Source organism: Oryctolagus cuniculus, chromosome 13 (genome assembly GCF_051225735.1).
Source record: "Oryctolagus cuniculus isolate XC-2025 breed Fujian yellow rabbit chromosome 13, ASM5122573v1, whole genome shotgun sequence".
Lineage (NCBI taxonomy): Eukaryota > Metazoa > Chordata > Mammalia > Lagomorpha > Leporidae > Oryctolagus > Oryctolagus cuniculus.
The window spans coordinates 27,403,104-27,420,628 of record NC_142879.1 but is presented as its reverse complement, the minus strand read 5'-3'; the positions used below and the strand labels follow the sequence as shown (position 1 = coordinate 27,420,628).

The 17,525-nt window shown below is 42.3% G+C and overlaps 1 protein-coding gene across 5 annotated transcripts in view; it reads right to left on the bottom strand.

Moving 5' to 3' along the window:
* The window catches only part of RPS6KC1 (ribosomal protein S6 kinase C1), a 186,261-nt gene extending 169,530 nt beyond the window's left edge, over positions 1 to 16,731 (bottom strand). For 3 of the 5 annotated variants that reach the window (XM_002717514.6, XM_089312180.1, XM_017347788.4), the window contains exons 1-2: positions 16,475 to 16,731; positions 5,146 to 5,181 (exon numbers count right to left, since the gene is read on the bottom strand). In XM_002717514.6, coding sequence (XP_002717560.1) covers positions 5,146 to 5,181; positions 16,475 to 16,579 — 141 coding nt within the window. In that variant the 5' untranslated portion in view covers positions 16,580 to 16,731. Of the gene's footprint in view, positions 1 to 3,577; positions 3,694 to 5,145; positions 5,182 to 16,474 lie in introns of those variants that run through there. The other 2 variants (XM_070055300.2, XM_070055299.2) reach the window with 2 other exon arrangements.
* Between the last annotated feature and the right edge of the window lie 794 nt (positions 16,732 to 17,525).

Sequence of the window (17,525 nt, the reverse complement as noted above, 5' to 3'; positions counted from 1 at the left end):
GGATAGAAGACCTCTCTCGCTCTCTCTCTCTCACTCTGCTTCTTCTCTCTCTGTGTAACTCTGCATTTCAAATAAATAGATACATTTTTTTTAAAAAAAGACATTCTAAGTTTACAGATAAAATTCATATCTAGTTAAAATCCTTTTTAAGAATGAGTACTGCGGCCGGCGCCGCAGCTCACTAGGCAAATCTTCTACCTAGCAGCGCCGGCACACCGGGTTCTAGTCCCGGTCAAGGCGCCGGATTCTGTCCCAGTTGCCCCTCTTCCAGGCCAGCTCTCTGCTGTGGCCAGGGAAGGCAGTGAAGGATGGCCCAAGTGCTTGGGCCCTGCACCCCATGGGAGACCAGGATAAGTACCTGGCTCCTGCCTTCGGATCAGCGCGGTGCGCCAGCCGCAGCACACCAGCCATGGCGGCCATTGGAGGGTGAACCAACGGCAAAGAAAGACCTTCTTTCTCTCTGTCTCTCTCTCTCACTATCCACTCTGCCTGTCAAAAAAAAAAAAAATAGAATGAGTACCGCGACGGACAGAATTTAACCATTTAAGTAATGATTAAAAGACTGGGGTATATAAACTGGAAGGCAGTCTGCAAGAGGAAGAATTAGAACCCCCACGGGGATGGTCTACTTTTCTTCACTATGCCCTAATTTATTCACTCACATATTCCTTATTCTCAGCACTTGGACTGAACAAAAAATACCAAAGAGCACTGCAAAATGGTGTTATCCAGTGCCTCTTTTCCTTCGTACCCTTTTTAAGATTACAAGTTTCCAGAAATCTTCAAAAGGAAAAAGTGAACAAAAGTACAATTAATTCCAAGGACTGATGATTATTTTTGGGTGACACAAAGTACCCAAAGACACAAGAAAAATTATTTTCTCTAATGAATGTCCAATATTTTCCCATTCCTTGTCGATTTAGTGAGCCAACTGCATAAATGTTACTCTTTAAAAACACTTTGAAGATAATCTTTCAATGAGATATTAACTCAATGACAATCATATGTAGACCACAAATTTAATAAAAGCTTCAATTTTGGCTTTAAAGCATTCCCTGAAAATTTTTTTTTACCTAATATGTTTCCTTTTCAATTACACTTAATGATAACAAAGATTCTTGATCCTTGAATTTTACAAAATTATCCAATTCAAAATTTGTCCCTTCTACTCTCATAGTTAAAAATTTGTTGGATCATCTTTTCTTGTAACCAACATTACCACCATACTTGTATTTGCTTACGAGCTTTCTCCTCTCTCTTCAAGAGTTTTTTCTTTCCTTTTATATCTCTGTGTACCTATCTCTAAAACTATTTTACTATGAAAGGGATTAAAAGTTAGAAGCTGCTGACAAGAGACATAGGACGTTCCAGTATAGTCCTGTTCCCTTCCCAAATCTCACCAGTGAAATATGCTACCTATTGAAAGATGGGCATAGGTTATTTTTCTTTATTTTTTAAATATTTATTTATTTGAAAGGCAGAGTTACAGAGAGGCGGAGGTAGAGAGAGAGGTCCTCCAACTGCTGGTTCATTCCCCAAATGGCCACAATGGACACAGCCGGGCCAATTCGAAGCCAGGAGCTAGGAGTCTCCTCTGGGTCTCCCACATGGGTGCAGGGGCCCAAGAACTTGTGCCATCTTCTACTGCTTTCCCAGGCACATAAGCAGTGAGCTAGATCAGAAGTGGAGCAGCCAGGGCTCAAACTGGCACCCACGTGGGATGCCAGCACTGCAGGTGGCAACTTTACCTGCTACGCCACAGCACCAGCACCAGCCCCAGATTACTTTTCTTTAAAGGGGTGGGGATGGAGGGCACTGCCACACTATCTCTTTATCCTTCTACAGATTGCTTATGTTCTAGAGAAAAAGCTGAAAAAGAGGCCACTGCTGTCCCCCTGCAGATTAATCCATGTTATTCTTATCAAATACAAATTTATACAGGGAATTTTAAAAGAAAAAGAAAGCTACCCTAGATAATGTATTTACTCCAAATAAGTATTTCTGGGGTTTTTTTTAAGCATTCTTAGGAAGAAAGACTGAGATATGATGGTATGTGCCAAGGTACATATAAAGGAAAAGCACCCAAAATTCCTCATATTTTACTGGACCTGTATTTGGTTGGATTAACAGTACATCTACTAGTCCTCAATAGCCTATGTGAAGCCTGACTACATTCTTTTTTTTAATTAACTAATTAATTTTCTATTTTTTATTTTTTATTTATTTTTTATTTTTTGACAGGCAGAGTTAGACAGAGAAGAGAGACAGAGAAAGGTCTCCCTTTTCCGTTGGTCACCCACTACGGCCTGTGCACTGCGGCCGGCGTGCTGTGCCGATCCGAAGCCAGGAGCCAGGTGCTTCTTCCTGGTCTCCCATATGGGTGCAGGGCCCAAGCACCTGGGCCATCCTCCACTGCACTCCCGGGCCACAGTAGAGTGCTGGACTGGAAGAAGAGCAATCGAGACAGAATCTGGTGCCCCGACCAGGACTAGAACCCAGGGTGCTGGCGCCGCAGGCGGAGAATTAGCCTAATGAGCCACAACTAATTAATTTTCTAAGGAATACAAATTCCATATGTACAACTTTAGGAATATATTCTTCCCACCACACCCGTCCTCCCTCCCACACTCCCACCCCTCTTCTCCTCCCTCTCCCCTTCCTAGTCCCATTCTCCATTAAGATTCATTTTCAATTAACTTTGTACACAGAAGACCAACTCTATACTAAGTAAAGATTTCAACAATTTGCACACACACAAAACTGTTTGAGAACAAGTATCACAGTTAACTCTCATAATACAATTCATTGGGGACAGAGCTCCTACACAGGGAGTTAGTGCACAGTGACCCCTGTTGTTAATTTAACAATTAACACTCTCATGTATGACATCAGTGACCACCCGAGGCTCTTAACATGAGCTGCCTAGGCTATGGAATCCTTTTTAATCCACAAACTCCCTGACTACATTCTAAAAGCAATAACTAAATCAATTAGTTAATGGAGAAAGAAAGTGAAAGAAAAGGAAGTGGGAAGTGGTGAATTTCTCTCCTACATTTCAACCCCAGTGTTTAAGAGTTGGTGCTATGGCATAGCGGGTAAAGCTGCCACTTGCGGTACCAGCATCCCATAGGGAGCAGTTCAAGTCCCAGCTGCTCCACTTCTGATCCAGCTCCCTGCTAATGCACCTGGGAAAGCAGCAGAGGATAGCCCAAATACTTAGGCCTCTGCACCCATGTGAAAGACCTGCAAGAAGCTCCTGGCTCCTGGCTTCAAATCAGCCCAGCTACAGCCATTGCAATTATTTGGGGAGTGAATCAGTGGATGAAAGATATTCTCTGTCTCTCTCTCTCTCTCTTTCTCTCTGTAATTCTGCCTTTCAAATAAATAAATAAATCTTTAAAGAAAAAAAAAGAATTCTGGTATTTAAATGAAATAAGGGGGAATCTAAAAAAGAAAAAAAAATTGCTATAATTCCCAGGTTATTCTACATTTTAAGAAGCCAAGTAGATAGAAGACTTTAAAAGTAACATCATCTCTAACAAAGGACCATGCAATTGTCTAACTAAAGGACACTTACAAGAGTTTTCTGATGAATGGTTCACCAACAGTTCTTATTATAAAAGAGTTTCACCCCAAAAGGATTAAGGAAATGGCAGAGAGTATGTTCATGGATAGGTTGGTTCAGGATTCTCCCTGGAAAAGGGGAACATCAAGCTACAAACTACAACACATCAATCAAGCAACGTTTTCAAAGGAGACACAACCGATTTCAATTTTCACAGTGCTGCAAATCTTCAAAAACAGAATAGCCTGTTGTTTGGTGTTGACTCAATAAATTATGTTAATTAGTTTAACATAATTAGTAAAACTCTAAAAAACAGTTCATACTAATCAACTGATACTTAATTAGAGTACTTTAATTAAACAATGGTGCAAACTATTTTCACCAGCATATGTATCTTCTTTTTCCAAAATAACAATATTACATTCTTCCTGATTGTTGGGGGGGGGGGGGGGGGTGGGAAGCAAGATATTTAAAAATCATGAAGAAAACAATAGGAAATCTTTTAAAGATCTATCTTTTATTGAGCTTTTTAATCATGGGATAAAAACAAATATCAGATCAGTCTCATCAAGCAATGGTAATGCACAAAGTTTAAATGTTATCTAAACCAATCAGTGTCAAACAGACAACTTAAATGCATGAATCAAGTCAGTTCTGTTCAGTGGGCCTGCAGCTAAATAAAAAGTACATATTCCATCTAGAGATAGTCAAATTCAATTGGGGGAGGAAAAAAAATTGTTGCAAAATCGAGATTGTAAATTTATACCAATTGTTTTAAACACAAGTGAGGTAAAGAAAAAAAGAAAGAAAATCCCCAATATACAAATATGTCTTTCTAGTCTTAGTGCAAATAAGCAGGGACCAAAATGAAAATCAATCAAGAAGCATTAAAAGAAGCATGGTCCTCGGTAAGGATTCCTAAAGATAAGCAAGCCCAGAGGAATAATATATAGAGACTTCACAGTTGTATGCAAAACACGTATCAGATTGCTATCATTTTAGAAAAAGGGAAGGGAAAAATGAGAAAAGGAACCTGCAAAAGAATGACTAACTTAAAAAGTTAAAAAGAAATATCTACACCTAACATAGTTTTCCAAGATGCCAACATGTCAATTCAACATAAAAGTGGAAGTACACAGAGTCTGCTTTTACTATTTTACTTTTACTTACTGTGATTAAATATTTACTATTTGACTTTTACTATTATAATCTTTAAGGTAATTTCAGTTGTAAGACACTTCATTTTATTAAACAGGCATCATGCTTTTGAAATGGGTAAACAGGGGCCCTTAATACTGAAATCTTATGAGTATTAATTACCAGAATAATCATCACTTTTAAGCAGCACTGTAATCCTTCAAATCTTATTTACATAAATCTACACCTACTAAGACCAAATATCTACTTAGCAGGTCTGAAAACAGGACACTTCAGCTACTGTTTTGTGAGCTGAAGAATGTCTTCACACACACATACGAAGACTGACATACACATGATTCAGGCAGTTTCCTCAATAAACCATCTAATTAAATGTGTTATCACATATATAAAATTAAATTTCCATATGGATAAAATGTTACCTCCTGGACATCCTCTGGATTTCTTCGTGAAACAACCTAAAACAAAACATACACAGAAGCATTTCATCACTACCAAGAGTTAAGATTCCAATTTGTATAATTATTTTCAAGAGTACTTGTATAAAAATTCAATTTAAGTCCAAGAAAATCAATTCTGAATTACTTACCCAAAACTTGGCTATATCATACCTTCACTATTTGAAACACATACTAGATATTAAGCAAAAAAGCAGCTAAAATCAGGTCCACAAGCTAGAAGCTCATATACTGCATTCAGAAGAGCATGCCTGAAGCCCTAACTAACAGCCCTGTCTACTCCCCTTCCAAGCGACATAGAAATGAGAGCATAAAGAGCAGCTGCACTTGGGCACCATATACAAGGGAACTCTACATTGCTTCTTACAACTACATTTGTATGGGAATCTGTAAGTAGGCCAATAAGATTTCAATTAAAGAAAAAGCTGATGGAATACTCAGACACAACAATATCTGTGACAAGTAATCACTAACCATCTACTGGTGAAGAAGCAAGCAAAGGTAACATCAACAAAGTATATGCAAGTATTCAAAGACAAATAATCCTTCTATCACACACCTTGAGGAAACAGAAGATTCTTTTAGACCTCCCTAATCATAAAGACCAAAAAGCCTAACAACCAGGTAAAAAACTACCATATAAAACTTTTGAAAAGAAGGTGGCATAGCTCCTGGGACACCTGTTTCCCACAGCAGAGTGGATGGGTTCAAGTGCCAGCTTGGTCCTGATTCCAGTTTCCTAAAAATACATACCCTGGGAAGCAACAGATAATGTCTCAAGAACTTGGGTCCCTGCCACCCATGCGGGAGACCTGGACTGAGTTCCCAGCTCCTGGCTCCAGCCTGGTCCAGCCCCAGCTGCTGCAGGTATTTGGGAACTGAACCAGCAGATAGGAGATCTCTCTCTCTGTCTCTCTGCCTTTCAAATAAATAATTTTTTTAAAAAAAGAAGAAGGCTGGGTGGTTAAGTCATCAAATGACACTGTAGTGTAGGGAAGTCTTAATTAGGTTATGCATTAATACCATCTATGTGAATGTAAAATTAATGAACTTGATGCTACAATATTTTGCAGCAGCAAACAAAGAGACACACCAAACACATTAAAGTGGTTGCCTATGGAAGGAATGACTGATAACAAAATACTTGGAACTACAGATGATGAGCAATTCAATACTACCCTTGAGATCCAAAGCAAATATATATATATGATTTAAAGTCAGACAAATTCATTCAGATTATGGTTCCTCTACTTGCAGGCTTCATCCCATCTATAAAATGGAGACAACACTATGGACCAAACCTGGCTGCTATGAACATCAAATAAGAACACAGCAAGAAATCTATATAATTTAAAAGTTTGCCGCCGGCCCCCACTCGGCAACAGAGAGTGTTAACTTTCTTATGAATTCCAGAAGGCAAAGAGTTCCAATTTCTCCTCACTGTAATCATCAACTTTCAGAATAAATTTGATTGAAGACACTGTCCAACAGAAAACTTTCTATGATAATGAAAAACAATGTTCCCTATCTGCACTGTTCAATACTCGCCACAGGCTACCAAGGGCTACTTCAACTGAAGAGCCGAATTTTTTTATTTTATTTCACTTAAATTTAAATTAAAATAGCTACATGTGGCCAATTGCCACCATACTAAACACAATAGATTTAACATAAGAGGCTCAAACAGGTAACTATCATTATATTATTTTATCCAAGTTTATTTCAGCTATTACTTTCATCTTTTTTATTTTTATTTATTTGAAAGAGTTACAGAGAGAGGTAGAGACAGAGAGAGAGGTCTTCCATCCGCTGGTTCACTCCCCAACTGGCCGCAAGGGCCAGAGCTGCACCGATCTGAAGCCAGGAGCCAGGAGATTCTTCCAGGTCTCCCACACGGGTGCCGGGGCCCAAGGACTTGGGCCATCTTCCACTGCTTTCCCAGGCCATGAGAGAGCTGGATTAGAAGAGGAGCAGCTAGGACTCGAACCTGCGCCCACATGGGATGCCGGCACTTCAGGCCAGGGCGTTAACCCACTGAGCCACAGTACTGGCCCCTTAACTATTATTTTCAAAAGCCAGCCCATTCCCCACAAGCACACACATCTTTCCCGTTGTATGGCATTTCACATAATTAAATGACTTAATTTTGTCTTCTATGAGTCTTTAGGTTTTTATAAATGTGTTAATGAGAAGAAAAGTCATGGATCCGCTGTTAATCCACTAATAAGTAACCCACCAAAAGCAGTCAACATATGATCACTTACAGTAAAGTTTACCCAGACATACCTTACATTTCACAATTTGTTCTTTTCTGAAAAATTGAGTTTCCAAATTTGTAACACATTAAGGTATCTTACTATTTTAAATAATCTGCCTTAACACACACACAAATGACCATTTTGTGACAGAAATTATTTCTGAGTTTAATGTACATATTAGCAGTATCACATTTTGGATTTTCTTCAGGTGAGCCACTCTCAGGAATTAAGCACTTAGTACCACATAAGCAAAAATACAGTAACAACCCCTAACAATAGCCACAACTTTAAAAATCATTTTATTGGAAATAACCAATGGAGTTATGATTTCTCAGCCATTTCAGGAGTTCACATTCTTCTGCCATGTGCTGGAGGTACAATGGTGAGCCATGCCTTCAGGGAGCGCATGGTCTAGTTGTGGACTGACTGTGTGCAGGTGCAGGAGGGAAGAGGGCATAGTCCTCCGACTTATTTTTATATCTCACTGACCAGTAATGTGCTAAGAGCTGACTTGGACGTATTTCACCCTAGGCCCTTCCTGTGACATCCAATCCTCAGTGTCCAGATCACAGTGGTGTCCTAGAAGCAGTTAAGAACATGGTTTGGACCTGGATTGAGTGGCTGGCTCCTGGCTTTGGCCACAGCAAGGGGCTGTTGGGGGCATTTGGAGAGTGAAGCAGAGAATGGAGGCTCTGTCTCTCCCTTTGGGTCTCTGCCTCTCAAATAAAAGATAAAAATAAAATAAATGGGGCCAGCATTGTGGAATAGCAAATTAAGTCACCGCCTGTGACACCAGCATCCCAAATGGGCTTCACTTCAAGTCTCAACTGCTCCACTTCCAATCCAGCTCTCTGCTAACAGCCTGGGAAACCAATAGAGGATGGCCCAAGTGCTTGGGCCCCTTTACCCATGTGGAAGACCTGGAAGAAACTCCTGGCTCCTGGCTTTGGCACAGCCTAGGCCTGGTTATTGCAGCTATTTGAGGAGTGAACCAGCAGATCAAAGATCTCTCTTTCTCTAACTCTGCCTTTCAAATAAGTAATCTTTAAAAAAATAAAATAAATAAATAAGAACATGGTTTAGTAATTTTAGACTTTTACTGCTTTCATGAGAATATTAGCAACTCATAGCTATTGTAGAAAATACAGAAAATCAAAGATTAAGTATTCTTAAACTACCTAAGTGAAAATCTTTAATTTTAAGCTTACAAAAGGAACTATTTAACCACCCAAAATCATTTTTACTTCCCAAATCAAGGAAGGAAGTTAGATAAAAACTATTTGTTAGGTATTAATGACCCTTTTCCCCGACAGCATAAACGAAGCTTAGTGAAATCACATCTATAAAGCACCTTTACAATGCTTGTCTTTCCACCCTGGTGTTTCTGCTTCTCTTTTTTAGGTAACACTTCCTCCTACCCCCCAGCACTCTGGTACCACTTCAAGAATTAGTCTTAGACACTGTTTCTTAGCCCTTTTTTTATTATGAAGAACCTGCACCTATGCTAACATAAGCTGCTCAAGACACTATGCTAAGCATGGAAAAAACAACTTGATTTTGCACAATGACATCCATAAAGCATTTTATGGTGCCTTTTATGGATAAGAAAATGAGGTGATCCAGAGAAGTCACACAGCTAACATCACTTGGCATTCATTCACCATCAGATCTGGAATTACTACTAGGGTTTTCTGACTCCTGATCTAGTGCTCTTTCCAATGAACTTTACTGACTCTATCTATGGTATTTTCAGCAATAATTAAGTTTACATACTTCCACAAAACCTTATCACCATTAAGTTTCACTTATTTTGTCCCTTACTCATTCAACAAATATTAGTAACTACTCTGCTGCCAGGGACTAGAGTACAATGGAGAACACATGGTGTCTGACTTTTACATCACTACCTTCTAAAAAAAATCTTGGGGCCAGGCCAGCTCCCTGATAATGTGCCTAGGAAAGCAGCAGAGAATGGCCCAAGTCCCTGGACCCCTGCACCCACGTGGGAGATCCAGAGGAGGCTCCTGGATCCTGGCTTTGGATTGGCTCAACTCCAGCCATTGTGGCCATTTGGGGAGTGAACCACAGATGAAAGACCTCTCTCTCTCTCTCTCTCTCCTCCTCTACCTCTCTCTGTAACTCTGTCTTTCAAATAAATAAAATATTGACCGGTGCCGCGGCTCACTAGGCTAATCCTCCGCCTTGCGGTGCCGGCACACCGGGTTCTAGTCCCGGTCGGGGCGCCGGATTCTGTCCCAGTTGCCCCTCTTCCAGGCCAGCTCTCTGCTGTGGCCAGGGAGTGCAGTGGAGGATGGCCCGGGTGCTTGGGCCCTGCACCCCATGGGAGACCAGGAAAAGCACCTGGCTCCTGGCTCCTGCCATCGGATCAGCGCGGTGCGCCGGCCGCAGCGTGCCGGCCGCGGCGGCCATTGGAGGATGAACCAACGGCAAAGGAAGACCTTTCTCTCTGTCTCTCTCTCTCACTGTCCACTCTGCCTGTCAAAAAAATAAATAAATAAATAAATAAAATAAACCTTTAAAAAAAATCCTCACGTTCCAAGTATATTACCTAGTTCAACCACTTGGCACTGCCACTATAAGGGATTCATTAACCCCACATGTATAATCTCATTTACATACTTTAATAATATATTCTCTGCAATGGAAACCAAAAATATAGTAGAATAACGTAAGTTGACCCTATGTGTTCATTAATAATAACTTTTTCTGTGATTCTCTTTAGTTATTGAAAAGTTGATGAAAAATAACAATCAAAAATCTGAGTGAAGACTGTGACCATCTTAAAAATGATTAAAACTGAGTCCTAAGGCCCAGGTTTTTGTAACGTTTAAAAGTCTGTTAGTGGCCGGCGCCGTGGCTCACTAGGCTAATCCTCCGCCTTGCGGCGCCGGCACACCGGGTTCTAGTCCCAGTCGGGGCGCCGGATTCTGTCCCGGTTGCCCCTCTTCCAGGCCAGCTCTCTGCTGTGGCCAGGGAGTGCAGTGGAGGATGGCCCAAGTGCTTGGGCCCTGCACCCCATGGGAGACCAGGATAAGTACCTGGCTCCTGCCATCGGATCAGCGCGGTGCGCCGGCCGCAGCGCGCTGGCCTTGGCGGCCATTGGAGGATGAACCAACGGCAAAGGAAGACCTTTCTCTCTGTCTCTCTCTCTCTCTCACTGTCCACTCTGCCTGTCAAAAAAAAATTAAATAATTAATTAAAAAATAAATAAATAAAAACAAAAAGTCTGTTAGCAGGGCAGGCACTGGTGGCACAGCAGATCAAGCAGTCACCTGCAAAGCCAGAAACCCACACAGTGCTGGTTCAAGCGCCAGCTACTCCACTTCTGATCCAGCTCCCTGCTAATGCACCTAGGAAAGCAGCAAAATGGCCAAAGTACTTGGGCCCTTGCACCCATGTGGGAGACCCTGAGGAAGCTCCTGGCTCCTGGCTTCAGCATGGTCCAGCCCTGCCATTGTTGTGGCCTTTTGGGGAATGGACCAGTGGATGGAAGACCTTTCTCTCTCTCTGTGTAACTTCCAGATGAATAAATAAATCTTTTTTTAAAAAAAAAAAAAGTTTATCAGCAATCATCACAATAAGAACAACTCACACAAAATACTGTAAATTCACTCTAATACAGATTATTAGCACTTAATTTTTTCTGGGTGAGTTTAAATAGTTTGTCATAAAATTCAGCCAATAAATTCCATGAAAGCTGAAATTTAAAGCAATGATTCCTTTCATTGAAAGCTCACAAATTTCCATTTAGTGTTAAGTACTACTGGCTTAGCAAATACTGGAAGAACTTTCTGCTATAGCAAATTCTGTCACCCAGTCATCCTGAAAATTATCCTAAAGCAGTGTTCACAAACCATGTTGCACAGAATATCACTAATCTTTAAAATCAGTGTTTTAGGAAGAGAGCAAAGAAAAGCTTAATAATCAATTCAAAGTTACTTTGACCTGACCTGAGAAAGAAAACTTTTTTACAGTATAATTCCTCAAAGCCTATAATAGTAAATGGAAGATATATAGTATTTCTCAAAAGCATCTAGTCAATCAACTTTTTATTTTTATCATATGTTGCTCATTTACTATTGTCATTATTTATTTATGCAACATCTATAAAAACTCAAATACAATTAAGAAACACTAACACAATTTTTACAGTCCATCCATCTCCATTCTTGCCCATGGCAAATCCTGAACTTAGGAAAACACCTCAGGTTTCATATGAAGGTAACTATCTCTTACTGTCCTAAGAATGAAATACTGAAGCCAGCATTGTGGCCTTCTGCAGCGTAACCCACTGCCATCTGCAATACCAACGTCTCATACGGATGCCAATTCAAGTCCTGGCTACTCCACTTCTCATCCAGCTCTCTGCTAAAGTGCCTGGGAAGGCAGTAGAGAATGTGCCAAGTATTTGGACCTCTATCACCCATGTGGGAGACCCAGATGGAGTTCCTGGTTCCTGGTTTTGGCCTGGTCCAGCTCCAGCCAACTGGGGAGTCAACAGCAGATGATGCTCTCTCTCTCTCTCCCTCTCCCTGTAACTCTTTCAAATAAATAAATAAATAAATCTTTAAAAAAAAGAATAAAATCATATATTTTCTTTCCACATCATGGACAGAATATAGACCAGAACTGCCATTCACCCAATGCTGTTGAGAAATCTATATCACAATATCAGAGTTTTCTAAACGTACTATGATGAAACAACCAGAAATACTGCTGATGGTACTTTTTTATGTTTCCTTCAACTAAAGAATCAAAAGAAATTACAAAACAATTTTCTAATTTGGAAAAGAGGTGCTTAATTAAGATAAAAATTAAGAAGCATCATACAATTTATCTAGGGAATCTGTGAGCATGCCTGTGACTAGACACAATGTTATCTAAGCCTACCAGCTTCCAGAGAACTGCCAAAAGAAAAAAAGAAAAAAGCACAAGGGAGACTTAAGAAAATGAAATCGCTCTTCCGTCATCCAAAACTTAACAACGGCACTTCCAGTGACCTGGCTCCCCGGCAAAAGGTTAACAGGAGCTGTTCCTGAACACGTGCTCTCGATCTCCCTCTCACGCTCTCCTAAGCTCTCTTACTCTCTCACCCTCTCCCCCCAGCACATCAGGGATGCCACACCCGACAATACACCTTTCCTCTAAAAAAAAAAAAAAAAAAAAAAGAAAGAAAGAAAGAAAGAACCTGGCATAAATCAAGAATACAGAAATTGCTCCTTGAAGCTAGAATTAAACTGGTAGCAGGAAACACGCAGAAGACATTCCTAGCTTTTATCTCGAGAAGTTCTCTCCGGGGAGACAACTTACCTGGTTTATTCTCCAGAGGAAAGGTGTTTTTCTTCTTAAGTCTCAAAAAATAATAAACATTTTACTTGTCTTATAATATTAAGCAGTTACTTTTAAAGTATCTCTCTACATTGACCCTCAAACCTTAAATCCAAAGAACAAAATCTATAACATAAGCAGTAAATAAAGATACAAATATTTACAGGGAGAAGATAGGCACTGTGAAAAATTTTCAGGTTCAAATAACCTCAGCAACACGGCATGTGCAAAGACATGGATTTGGTTAATTCTAAGGGCAATGTGCTACTTTACCCTCTATTTTATATTGTAAAAGTTAGCTCAATGAAAGTTCATAGAAAGGTGAATTAAAAGATAAGTTCAGGGGCTGGCACTGTGGTACAGCAGGTAAAGCTGCCGCCTGCAGTGCTGGCATCCCATATGGGCGCTGGTTTGAGTTGCGGCTGCTCCACTTCCTATCCAGCTCTCTGCTATGGCCTGGGAAAGCAGTAGAAAATGGCCCAAGTCCTTGGGCCCTGCGCCCACATGAGAGACCTGGAAAAAACTCCCAGCTCCAGGGCCAGCGCTGCGGCTCAATAGGCTAATCCTCTGCCTGCAGCGCCAGCACACCGCGTTCTAGTCCTGGTCAGGGCGCCGGATTCTGTCCCGGTTGCCCTCTTCCAGGCCAGCTCTCTGCTGTGGCCCGGGAGTGCAGTGGAGGATGGCCCAAGTCCTTGGGCCCTGCATCCGCATGGGAGACCAGGAGAAGCACCTGGCTCCTGGCTTCGGATCAGCGCGGTGCGCCGGCCACAGCGGCCATTGGAGGGTGAACCAACAGTAAAGGAAGACCTTTCTCTCCCTCTCTCTCACTGTCCACTCTGCCTGTTAAAAAAACAAAACAAAAAAATCTCCCAGCTCCAGCCGTTGCAGCCAACTGCAGAATGAACCAGCAGATGCAGGACCTCACTTTCTCTCTGCCTCTGCCTCTCTCTAACTCTGTCTTTCAAATAAATAATAAATTTTTTAAATTAAAAAAAGAAAAGTTCAGAGGCTAGCGATGTGGTGTGGCAGGTTAAGCTGCCCTCTGGAGTGCTGGCATCCCATATGGGCGCCAGTTTGAGTCCCGGCTACTCCACTTCCTATCCAGCTTCCTGCTAATGTGCCTGGGAAAGCAGCAGAGAATGGCCCAAGTCCTTGGGCCCTGCTGCACCCAGGTGGGAGACCAGGCTGAAGCTCCTGCTTCAGACTGGCCAAGCCCTGCCCATTGCAGCCATCTGGGGAGTGAACCTGCAGATAGATTTCTCTCTCTTTTTTTTAAAGATTGAATTATTTACCTGAGAGGCACTGTTACAGACAGAGAGAGGGAAAGACACAGAGAGAGGTCTTCCATCCACTAGTTCACTCCCCAAATGGCTGCAACAGCTGGAGCGAGCCAATCTGAAGCCAGTATCCAGGAGCTTCTTCCAGGTCTCCCATTTGGGTGCACAGACCCTACCACTTGGGCCATCTTCTATTGTGTTCCCATGCTATAGTAAAGAGCTGAATGGAAGAGGAGCAACTAGGACTTGAACCAGAGCCCATATGGGATGCTGGCAGTACAGGATGATGCTTAAACTACTATGCCACAAAACCAGTCCCTATAACTCTTTCAAATAAATAAATAAATGAAAAATAATGAGTTCATTTGTGATGCAAAAAAATTTTTTGAAATCCATGCTTACTTTCAAAATACAAATTTTCCATGAATTAACGATCTCTTGTATATAAGATCTGAATCTAACTAACTTTTTCTTTTGTAAAAATAAGAACAAAATATCATACTTAATGGTTACTATTCAAGCTCCATACACATTCCCACGTCCAGGCCTTTAGGGGCCCTATCCCTTGAGTCAGAAGCAATCTATCTTCTGAATTCCCAAAGTTTTTTTCTGTAGTCTTTTACAGAATTTAACACTTTCTAACACTGTGCCTGTTAAATATGGCAAATTCTCTTCTATGATGAGCATTCTTCAAAGGAAGATGCATACTTTATTCAGTCCTATGGCCCTCACTGCACTTAGTGCCTCAAACTAAACATTGATTGGATATGCCACTCGTGTGGGAAGGAAAACACTCAACAATGTTTTTCAGCACTGTGAGCCATGCACCACCTTAGGAAACAAATACCAATGATAGAGACCTGCTCTATTAAAAGACACTAACAGGCAAGCAGATTAACACAATATAATTTTTGCTAAGTGTTATACTAAGAGGTAAATAACACACTGGGATGGGAACATTGTTCCTATTTTTAGGCAAACCTGCTCATCGTGCCTTCTCACATTTGTCTAAACTGTGTACCGTTTCCATATACCACATGCCACTTGCCACCCCCAAAACTCTGCCTACCTAAGTCCACCTGAAGGTTCTCGCAAGCCCTGCTTTCTCAGCTTTCTACCACACATGATTACCACATTTCCTGAATGCATACTGTACTATTACAGTATCTGTACCTCCCTTCTTTAAAAAGTGGTAAGAATAAAGGCAATTCTTAACGTTTTATATATATTAAGCAGAAATGGTTTCAAACTCCAGATTTGCTACTGCCTTACAATGTAAAGCTGGACGAGTTACTAAACTTCTTTTCATCTGTTTCCTCATTATTAAAATGAAGATTAAATTGAGCAATGTATATAAAATGACTACTATACATATTCATACACAAATACACATCCATTACATACATAAAGACAATCGTGTTATTCTTACTCTCCTAAAAGGGAGATACAAACTCTAAAACCCAAAACAATGGGGCAGGTACTGAGGCATAGCAAGTTAAGCCATCCTGGGACAATGACGTCCCACATGGCAGTGCCTGGGATAGAGTCCTATCTCCGCTTTGGATCCAGCTTCCTGCTCATGTGCCTAAGGAGGCATCAGATGACAGCCCTAGTAAATGAATGCCTGCCACATGGCAGACCCAGATGGAATTCTGGGCTCAACCCTGGCTGCTGCAGGCATCTGGGGAGTGAACCAGCAGATGGAAGATCAATTTCTCTCTCTCTCTCTCTCTCTCTCTCTCTCTAATAAATACATCTTTTAAAAAAATAGACAAGAGCAATGGAATATAAACAAAGTACTACAAATCGGATCAGTTAATTGATATAAAAGGATCCTCACAATTGTGTGCCCTCAAGGAAACTCATACAAGAGGCCCTCAGCATACTTCACAGGCTGCCTACTGAAAACCACGAACATCTGAGGCAAAGACCCGGCGGGTCAAGGTTAGCGGCCAACACTGACATCTTTCCCAAGACTATCTGCCTCGGAGCAAACCTGATTCTCAGTAAGAGATCAAGAGAAGTACATTGTATTACATAAGCCAACAGTGCATAAATTAAGTCTACATTATTCATCTGGAGCAAACCAAATCCACTTCTGCAAATTTCTGATTCAGAAGAGAAAGTCTAAACGGAATAGGGGCTGAGTCATCCATTTAAAACCAACCACCACGGCCCCACTCCAGAACGGGGACTCTACCGCAACCCCTCCACTGGCGAGCCGGGCATCCCTCATGCAGCCACTTCCCCAGCCATCCTGAAGTCTTCCCTCCGATGCGTGTCCAGCCACTGGGCGCACCCAGTCCCCGCCTTGGCTCTGACCACGGTCAGGCACCCCCACACCCCGGTCCCCACCCCAAAACCCTCAGGTACCAGTCCCGGCTTTCCTATGCGGACACCAGCACTCACCCGGGCGGTGACCTTATACACAGTGTAGCCCCTCGGGTGTCGCTGGGGCTCGGTGACAGTATAGAAACGAGCCAAGTCGGCACTCCGCTCCCAGGGAGAGGTCATCCTCTCGCCGCCTCTGCCGCCGCAGCCAGTCCGGGACCATCAGGGCGACCCAGCGCCACAGCGGTCCGGATACCCAACGCAGAGGCTAGGCGGCGAGGGGGCGGTGGCTCCACGGCGGCGCTTCCGCCGCACGGTTCTGTTTCCGGGTCGGCAGAGAAGATTCCGGGTCAGGCTGGGATCCGGGTACCCGGGAAAGGGAGATCCCTACCTTCGATTGCGGCTTGGGTGGGACTGATGTGTGGGCGAGGACCGCAAAATCTCGCCGCCAGGTGGATTGCTGCGGAAGCCTGGGAACGCTGGCTCTGTTTCCTAGATTTTCTGAGCGCTGTTAACAGCCAGGCCACACCGTTAAGAGTTGGTCCCGCCCCCCTCTGTCCTGTCCTGTGCTTTCCTGCTGTGCTCACCGTCTGTCATTTTCAGGACCCACATCAAGATCTCAGCACACACACTCTCCTTTTCTAAGACGAAGCCCCTTCATCTACACTGGTAAAACACAGCAAGCCCCAGCCTTCTATCAGTCTTACAGAACACCCCCCTCAGATTCTGAAAGTTGGAGCCTGCGTCTACTTGGCGAGGGCGGGGAAGGGGAGACACAAGAACCAACTCTGCTCTCAGTGCCAATACAGAGTGTTCCCAGTTTCAGCTGATTGCTGTCAATTGCTTCACAATTCCTTAACCTTTTCTTGGTCAGGATTCTTTCTCATTCCCCCAAATCCAAAATACTCATTCTGGGTCTTCTGTCATGCTCCTCAATCCTGTCTTTCATGTCACCTCCCCACCGTCTGGCCCACCCCCATCTTAGAGGCAGAAGAAGAGGGAGAGAGCCCTTCTTCCCAATTCCTCCATCTTCTCACATTTCATTCTGAATGGACAGTCTTACTCATTTTTAAGACTAGTCACTACATATAAAGGTTGGTTGCATCCTCTATGGCAAGACTCAAATTGT